General features: G+C 34.7%; 1 protein-coding gene across 2 annotated transcripts in view; it reads right to left on the minus strand.

Moving 5' to 3' along the window:
* Nucleotides 1-9,390, minus strand: part of LOC106875096 (splicing factor 3B subunit 1) — a 39,851-nt gene extending 30,461 nt beyond the window's left edge. The window contains exons 1-4 of one of the 2 annotated variants that reach the window (XM_052971387.1): nt 9,235-9,390; nt 4,142-4,314; nt 3,428-3,511; nt 1,541-1,658 (exon numbers count right to left, since the gene is read on the minus strand). In XM_052971387.1, the coding sequence (XP_052827347.1) occupies nt 1,541-1,658; nt 3,428-3,511; nt 4,142-4,314; nt 9,235-9,256 (397 nt within the window). In that variant the 5' untranslated portion in view covers nt 9,257-9,390. Of the gene's footprint in view, nt 1-1,540; nt 1,659-3,427; nt 3,512-4,141; nt 4,315-9,234 lie in introns of those variants that run through there. The other variant, XM_052971389.1, reaches the window with a different exon arrangement.
* Nucleotides 9,391-9,496: the final 106 nt, after the last annotated feature.

Consider the following 9,496-nt stretch of genomic DNA (forward strand, 5'->3'; position numbering starts at 1 on the left):
ACCCACTACACTTTCGGAGGGGTTGGCGTTAGGAAGGGCATCCAGCTGTAGAAACACTGCCAGATCAGACTGGAGTCTGGTGCAGCCTTCTGGCTCGCCAGTCCTCAGTCAAACCGTCCAACCCATGCCAGCATGGACAACAGACGTTAAATCACGATGATTTAGATATATATATATATCCACACACAGATGACAGGGCTTTTGTCCATATATCATATTTTTGAAAACTTAGAAATAGTCGCAGCATAGTTTGTCAACATTATTAAAATGAAAAGGAAATTAACAAACTTTGATACAATATCATATTTTCTAGAGAGAAGCTGACCTATATGACTGCTGATTGATAAAGCAAACATATTTTGCTACTTTTATGTTTTTATGAAAGCTCAACCAAATTAACACAAAGAAAATAATTACTTATAGAAGATGAAAGGAATGGACGACATTTGCTATTCTTCACATATCGATGCAAAAATATCAAATTTCTGTAATAAGTCTTAGATTTTCTAAAAAGGGAAATACAGAATTCCGACATTCGTAACCAAACTAATCATAAAGGAAAGCTCAAAATTATATTGATACATGAGGCAATAATGTACAAGGAAAATATTAAAAAAAGACCAATGAAACATCTTCCAAGAAAAAAAGAAGACAAATATATAAATAAAACAAAGGAAAACTTTTGTAAATATTTTTTGAATTATTTTGATTTCAGTTGGACTCATAAACTGTTCAACCAGCTAAAACTTAACATGTTGATAACCACGTGGGGCTAAATTAAATGAGGATTTCATGTGTGTGTGTGTGTGCGTGTGTGTGTGTATGCATATAAATTTGCTAACAAAATAAACAGCCTCTTATTTGACTTTTTTTGCTTGCTTGGAGTTTTTTTTCTTTTGTTTTTTTGGTGAAACTAAAATAGATGTATCATCTTATGATACAGAAAATTCTTAAAATTGCTAGAACAATTTTAACTGGAATTTCAAGCCAACAACAATTTTCTATTTATGGTTCAACTGATTCAATATTGGACTACTTCATGATCCTTGGAACCTAAAATGGAAAATATACAGATATATATTTATAAACTCGCATATGTATGTATTAATCTTACACATACACAGAATGTCTCTTAAATCTCTTGATAAATATTTAATAAAATACAAATCAGGATTGATGTTTTCCTAGAAATTTGCAATCAGCAAAGGAAAAGTAATCTTCAAGAAAAGGGCCCCGCCTTTATAATTACATTTCTGGAAAAAAAACCTGCTTTATTGTCTTATCTAAAAGACCGACATACAAATTGAGTGACTGAACGAGACTTTAGGCAAATTTCTTAATTAATTAATAAGATGTTTAAATGCTTTTAAACACAAAAATAAGAGAAAAGTTTGTGCTTAAAAGTAACTAATGTATAAGTTTGTAAAACCCCTTCAAAACCAGATAAAGAATATAGTAATAAAAAAAATTTGGGCAACAAATGAAAAAAACTGTAAAAAAATTTTTTTTAATTTATAATTTTTCAAAAGAAATGACAAACCTTCAGCAAAAGGATCATATCTTTCAGGAGAAATAATCATCTGCCTACGAATAGCTCGATAGTCATCTTCCCTGTCAGCAATTCGGGCTGGTCGGTTATCAGCAAGAGGGTCATAATTCTGAAATAGCAACAAGAAAAAATTTACAAAAAGGAAGAAAAAAAAAAAAAAAAAAAAGCCAGCCTTTATTATACACTGTTTTTTCATCCTCATTGTTTTAAGATGCACTTTTCGCCAAACCAAGTGAAATCGTAGTTCAAGCCAGTGCAAATAACACTAGAAAGATACCCACTACACTGTTGGAGTGGTTGGCATTAGGAAGGGCATCCAGCCGTAGAAACCAAGCTAAGCCAGACTGGAGTCTGGTGCAGTTCTTCAGCTTACCAGTTCCAGTCAAACCGTCTGACCCATGCCAGCACAGAAAATGGAGAGAATTTGTTGAGGTAGATTTTTCTACAACTAGATGCCCCACCTGTCACCAGTTTCTAAGCAAGGTAATTAACATGAGTTCAATCCTGGCTAGCTTTCACACAAATCAGCCAAATGTTTTGTTTACCAGTTTCTATATCAGACCAAATGCTTGATGGCTTAGCTCAGTACATCAGGAATATTTATCACCGAGGAGCCCAAACCAGGTTGAAACATCATGCCTGACAATCAACCAGCATTCTGAGCAAATCCATGGGCTTATTTAACACATAAGTCTCTTTGAGAAGTTTTCTATGCAACAAAATATTACATCCGATACCATTCCACATTTGTATAGACATTATGTTATATACAGACCAATGTATTTTAATCTAAGGCGGCTTCAAATGCATGAATTAATTTTTAAAGAGTTCTGTTAATTGCAGTGTTTCCTTATTTGCTATGTTTACAAAAATCTATGGCTTACTGCTCTAAATAGTAGTCATTCAGATCATACTGACAATTAACATGTAGAGTGTCTTGTTAAAAAGGTTTTCAACCTTCGCCTCTTTCAAAGTCCTCACTACATCCAAAAATAATGACCACCCAACTAACTGGCATGGGGTTGCTCATAAATAGATGAATATACAAATGAGGTATTGTTTTACAGCAAGATGCCCTTCCTATAATTAATCCTTACCTGGTTTTCGAGTAAAGGATTTCTTATTCCCCAATGCATCAAAGGTACAAAAGGGAGCAGATGATTTGTTGACAAGAAAACTGACAACACCTCGCACCCATGTACTGCAACTTTCATACAGCAAGACATAGACAAACATACATACCTAATGGTCTTTTTCAGTTTCTGTCTACCAAGTCCTCTTTCAAGGCTTTGTTCAGCCAAGGGTTATAGGAGCAGACACTTGCTTAAGGTAGAATATGGTGAAACTGAACTTGAAACCACGTGGTTGGAAAGCAAACTTTTTAACCACATAGCCCCCACCTGAAGCTATATCCAATGAGAAAGAGGATCTAACATGGTGTTTCGGGCATTTGGCAAGAAACAACCTACTTTAGTGAATATGAACAATATTTCTTATGCTCATATGCATGTCTGCACATTATCACAGTCTTAACTTATGTGAGGGAGATTGCTCTGCAACTAGGATTGATAAAGTGAATTGTTGCAACAAGTAACTTTACTGAATACAATTTAACTGCATCAAGTCCTGGGTGTGATTTGAAACTGCATTTGGTAGTGGGGACCTTGTTTCGGAGTTCTAGAGTTTTGAAGGGTATAGAACCACCTTTTAGCTACCATTGTTCCCAGGTCTACTCTGACCCAGAGTAGTAACACCTGTCAGGGTCCCAACTACAGGTTAATTAGCTCCAGAAAAAGATCACTCACAGACACAGACATCCCAATGGATGCAGGGTAGCTAAAAAAAAAAAATCCAAACATAAGAACACAGACATCTTACCTTGTCATTTAATGTGTCATTCAATAAATTCAATGGTGCAGTGAATGATGATTTCTTAGAATAAGATGGCTCCTCTTCCTCGTCCTATAAAGAAAAAAAAACATATATTGTTTCTTTAAGCATAAAGAAAGCTGCAGCTACAATCATCTACAACATCAAGAATGGAATAAAAGAAATAGCCAAGTCAATAAACAAAATAAGTGGTACCTCAGCATTCCAAATTGAAATCTTGGTAATTAGCCTTTCCTTCATTTAGGATCAGTGAAATAAGTACCAGAAAGATTCTTGGGTTGAAAGGAACACGATTAGAAGCAGTGGTGTCTACTAGAGACAGCTTACTTAATGCTGTTGTGTGTACATTTATGCTTGCTACTTAATTGCCTTTACCTAAACAGATCACAAAACTGAAATGCAGAGTGACAAACACTGTAAAGCTGAATTCAAAACCTATGAAGCAACTGAATTGTAACTATCAGAGAATCAGTTTTATTGATGCTGCTAATCAATTTCTTCCTCACCATTTCTGTCATGCTAAGGATGCAAGCACTCAACCCACACAATGACAGCTTTTGTTCTGAGTATGAGTGTTGATAAAATCAATTTCTACTGAACAATAAATGGTTAATTTAACAACCTGTTCAGTGATTAGAAAAAGATACCATTTATTAAGTTTTTTCCAGTTGAAAACTGAACAACAAATCTCTTTCTACTCACATCTTGATCTTCATTTGGAGCAATGGATGTAACATAACCTTCAAATTTACTTGAAGAAGATCCATAGATATCCGTGTCAAAATGGCCTTCAGCACCAAGACCAACACGTTCTCCATTATCTTGAAACAATGTATTCTTTTTCTGTTGAATAGTTCGAACTTGTTCTTCAATATCTGCAATGAATAGTGATAAATAAGGTTTAACAAAACTGACAAATATAACCTTTACATTTACTTTTCAACAAGGTTTACAAATACAGACCCTGACAGTCACTTGTCATCATTTAAAATCCACTTTTCTATGCTAGCACACACTGGACAAGTTGTTATTATCCGGTTACTGTCTTCTTTGGTAGTTTCATAACTTCTCACTCCTGTCTTCCCGTTTGGACAATTTCTATGGCTGGATGCTCTTCCTATTGCCAACCACTTAACTGAATAAAGTGGGTTCACTTTATTATGGCACCAGCACTAGAAATTGGCTTGCTACTCAGCAAGACTAAAGAGATGTCTTTATTCTTATTTCCATTCATTCATTGGAAGCTGAGAAATTGCCTCACACCAAGGGACACCCCCCTCCCACTCTTCTTTCAGTTATCACCATTCATTCATTTCTTTCTTTTCCATACTACTGAATGAGATGAGAACCAGAGTAGTAGAGTTATAAAAGAGAAAGAGGGTGATAGATAGATATAGATATATGATGGTTGTTGGTAAGGAGATTGAATAGAAGTTACATGTCTGCAAAGGCAACAGGAGAGAGCACGATGAAAGAGAAGGTGAAGGAAGAGAGAGTAGAAAAATGGATGATGGTTGAAGGTAAGGAGGTTGAATGGAAACGTGCAGGTAAGAATGGTGGTAGAGAGAGTGAAATGAGGGAAATGAGTGTGATGGAAGAGAGGAAATATATCAAAATGGAATTGATCTAATCTACAAATCTATAAATGGAATTGTTACAGTTATATCAAATGACCGTAAGAAATAGTTCATGAAGATGAAGTCTACAAAAAGAAAAATCTGGCAACCCTGGAGATAGCAAAAGAAGTAAGCACTCCACCCAACCCCACCTCCTTATATTGCATCAGTAACTTAGTACTTAAATGTAAACCAACAGCTGTAGAATGTGTGACTTTTAATCTCGATTGATGTTACCAAGGTTGACTTAGCCTTTCATTTGTTTAAGGTCAATAAAATATCAGTGAGATCGTGAATTAAATAGTTAAAAAGCAAAACTATATTTAGTAAACCGAAACAAAATATATATCATGTATTTAATCATGTACCATCTCACACACACACACAAAAACCATGTAGTTATGAAATCAATTAAACGACTTTGTATTTGGTCCTTTAGAGCAAAGCTTATAGCCTATGATTTAGAGGACAAAGCAACAAACCAGACCTTTTAAAATTTATACAGCAATACATTCCACTCTATATAAGGCAATCACACAAAAAGAGTTATTAAACAAATCTACAAGAGAAAAAAAACCCATATAGTGTTATTTCCAAGAAATGCCATTTTATTAAATTTTAAACTAAAGACAATGTCGTTTTCTATTTTGATCCTCTCTCATAGAAGCATCTCACATGACATTTGAATTTTCTATTTTGTTTAAATGTCAAAAGCCCACTGATTCACAGCACATTTCATTCAGCCTTAAGTTTTTTTTCTATTCAGAACTATTACAACTAACATGTATAACAGATATACAAACATAAGCATTTATGTAATGGGTGTGAGTACGGGTACGTGATTAAGAAGTATAGGCAAGTGTCATTTTATTAGATCTCTGGGTCAATAGAAGCCCTGTGAGAAGAAGAAAGCAAATTGCAAAAGGTATGCACAATTCTTCAGGATTGATGAGATTCCAAATGGATGATCAATGAAAAGCATTGACCAATGTCCCCAGTCCTGGAGATTTGGCAGTGAATGTTCAATTCTTATCTTATTGAGCAGCATCAAGAACAAGTAAATTGGCCATTTCTCTGCAAGCAACATCATTCTGCAATCTCAGTTGATTCCACTTTGAAGTAGGCCTATGTGCCAAAGTCCACTGATTGCATGTTCTCCATGTATTGGTCCGATGACTCATCTGTCATGGGAGTCAAAAGGCACTCAAGTAGAAGGACCAAGGCATGGAGAGAAGATAAAAAGCACAACAAAAATACCTTATCAGTATTTCCTCCTAAGTTCTATATATTCTGAGAGCGTATTAAAGCCCTTTTCGGGGCTACTTTATTTGAATTCTTACTATCATGTTATTACATAAATGACTTCACAATTTGGATATTCCTAAAAACAAGATCCTGTGTTAGACAGTTCGGTATTCTCTGTAAATGCACAAAAACCGTTTTAAGGGCCACATACTTTGTGTTGCTGTTATTGGACTAGCGAAACAATTATGAGAACGGAACCAAGGGATAAGCCCTGCTTTCCCCGGAATTACTGGGTACATCAGCTAGTTACTGAATGTGTGACTGGAAACAAGGATATTACTTTTAGCTCCATTTAACTTCAAGGGCATGTTTCATTATACCAGTTGGTATAACGATGGAAGTCAGTTGAAAAATAGAATTATGCCTTGTAGAACTAAATGCATTTTTTACCTCCAACTTCATAATGACCTTTGGTAACAAACTGGTGAAAACATTGATACACTGTGAACAGAAGCCTCAAAATTTAGTGGAATATCCATTTCCATTGAGTGAGAAGAAAAGCTTTGAAAAGACCCGTAACATAAGGACAGAGAGCCATTTCTGCAGCAAAATGACAGAAGACAATGCCAACGATAATGGGGGTAGATATACTGTAAGACTTACTTCAGGAATGAAGCTGGGCACAGAAAAGAAATCTGGGAGAATTCTTTGAGGAGGGCATTGATAAATTTAGTGACTGAACGAATGAGTTTCTGCTTCACTGCATTTTAGAAATGAAGTATAGAAGTGTAAAGTGCAACTGCCAGTGTTGAAACAAAATTGTACGAGAATGAAAGAATTGTCAGGTAGCCTTCATTTTCATTCAATGAGATGCGTTTGATGTCGTCTGAGAGAAAGCACGTTTACAGCTGTGAAGTCAAATGAAAGAAACTGCACCTTTCCTGAATAAAATTCATGAAGCTTGCTATTGACGGTTGATTTAAGGTTTTTGCTCTTCATAATCTCAAGAGAGTTACGCTAATAGGATCAATGGCTGAATCGTGAGGCTGCAAGTTGGAAAATGGCGAATGTAGTGTGTTTGTTACAGATGACTGATCATTAGATTTGTTTCGTAATGCTACGAGGACATAAACAGGCGTTGCCAAGCCCCTGTCTCGGCAGCATCAAAGAGAGTCTCGTCTAACAAGACAGCTAAGGTTTCTCTTAAAGCAAAGACTAGCTTAGCTTGGTTGTTTGAGGAAATCATCCTGGTATTTCGATTTGCGTTGACCACGAGGCAAGAAGAGCTGGAATATTTTAAGTGGCTCAGAAGCAAAAACAAAAGCCACTGACTGATTACAAAATTCCCATCGGTTACTTGGCTACGTTTGATGCCAACAAGAGAGAAAAATTGTCTGAACTAGTTTTGGCAGCACATATTCTTAGAACTGACAGCAATTTAGTTTTAACCAGACTAAACGTTTCCTATAAACTGAATTTTTAAAAAAATTTTTTTTTTTTACCTCAGCTCTCATAAATCTCATAGCAATAAAAGTATTTTCTCTATATACATGATCAACTAAACACCAGAGAGTTAAAAGGTCGAAAGATGTGGGCCATAATAGGCGTACGTGAATCGAAAAAAGCGAAATAGTCATTTAGAAACTAAAACAAAATGACGAGAAAGAAGTACAGCAGTAAATAATAAATGTGATGTCAGTTCCGTGCGTAGAAAACAATCAAAACGGACAGGAAAAGGATATTAGATCCGACTAAATATTATTAATCTTTATAAAATACATCGATTTATATGTATACACCAAATAAATATGCTCTACAAAGTAAACTGATTTCCTGTTATATTTTTTAAGTCCTGTCATGCCAATAAAACCAAATTCACTAAATAGATGAGTCACATTATTAGATATTGGTTACGGTAAATAATGATTGTATATCAAATATAATGAAGCTTTTAACGAATACACTAACTTCTATTGATAATCAAATATTATTAGCCACAATTAAAAAAAAAAGTCCGTGCTAATTTGATCTGCCTTCCTAATCATCCTCAACTCTGTCAGTTATCGACCTAAAGATAAAAGGACTTGATTCTGTAGAAGCGACGAAACATGTAAATAAAATCCATCGATAATGAAGGCAACACTAGTTCAGTGTCTCCACGACCACCCACACGATTTCTTTTTTAATCCAAGACATCTAAGCAGCATCTATTGATGTGTGCCCATCATAATTGACCACAATAAAAATTAATGTTATAATACGCACACACATTATTATATGAGTGTTGATAGACACATATTAAAAATAAAAACGTGACCGCTCTTTACAAAATGAAATGCCATCCGTATGAAAGTGTTGTAATAAATATGTTAATGTATTGTAAATGAAAAGAAGAAATATTACATAGATATGTCTGAAATGATATAGTTAGGGGGCTCAAATATTAAAACTGTTAACACTTTCCTAGAATTGCTCGCAGAAAACGTCGCAAATAAAAAGAAAAAGAAAAGCATTTAAATTTACGACTGAATAGAAAAGCAATTGAATAAGGATTGGTGCAAAAATATTATTAAGAATCGTCAAACACACACACAGAAAAGTGTGTAAACAATTGTGTTCTTTGAATCTGTGTGTATATTAGAAAGCAATATATTTCTGGCTCGAAACTGAGGGATCGATTCTGAATCGGGAAACCGTCTGCAATTGTTCCCCCAATTTGTGAACGACACACAACAACGCCATATTGTTAGAAGAGAGAACGACCACGCATTGCTTTGGAAATCGAGAATCGATCACAATTTGCCACCTAACTCAAAGTCATTATGTTCTAGTGTTTCACTGTTTCATATTTAAAAAAACAAAAAAGCATATATCAAAGCAAGAAAACAAACAAATTCATTAAATACGCAAAAACAATAACAAAATGTCACAAACCTTCCCGAGTAAATCCCTCCATTTTTGTTATTTTCAGTTCGCTTCGCTTTACTTCAAGGAAATGTACAATATCGTATTCAACTCGTGCAATGTCACACGCACAAACAGGTCTCCACCTGAACAGTACTTAATTTAGTGAATTGGTGTACTTGAGTGTGTGTGTGTATAAATATATATATATATATAATGAAAATACGGTTATTTTGAATAATTAATATATATAATACTATATATATATATATATATATATATATATATATAT

Source organism: Octopus bimaculoides, chromosome 10, assembly GCF_001194135.2.
Source record: "Octopus bimaculoides isolate UCB-OBI-ISO-001 chromosome 10, ASM119413v2, whole genome shotgun sequence".
NCBI lineage: Eukaryota > Metazoa > Mollusca > Cephalopoda > Octopoda > Octopodidae > Octopus > Octopus bimaculoides.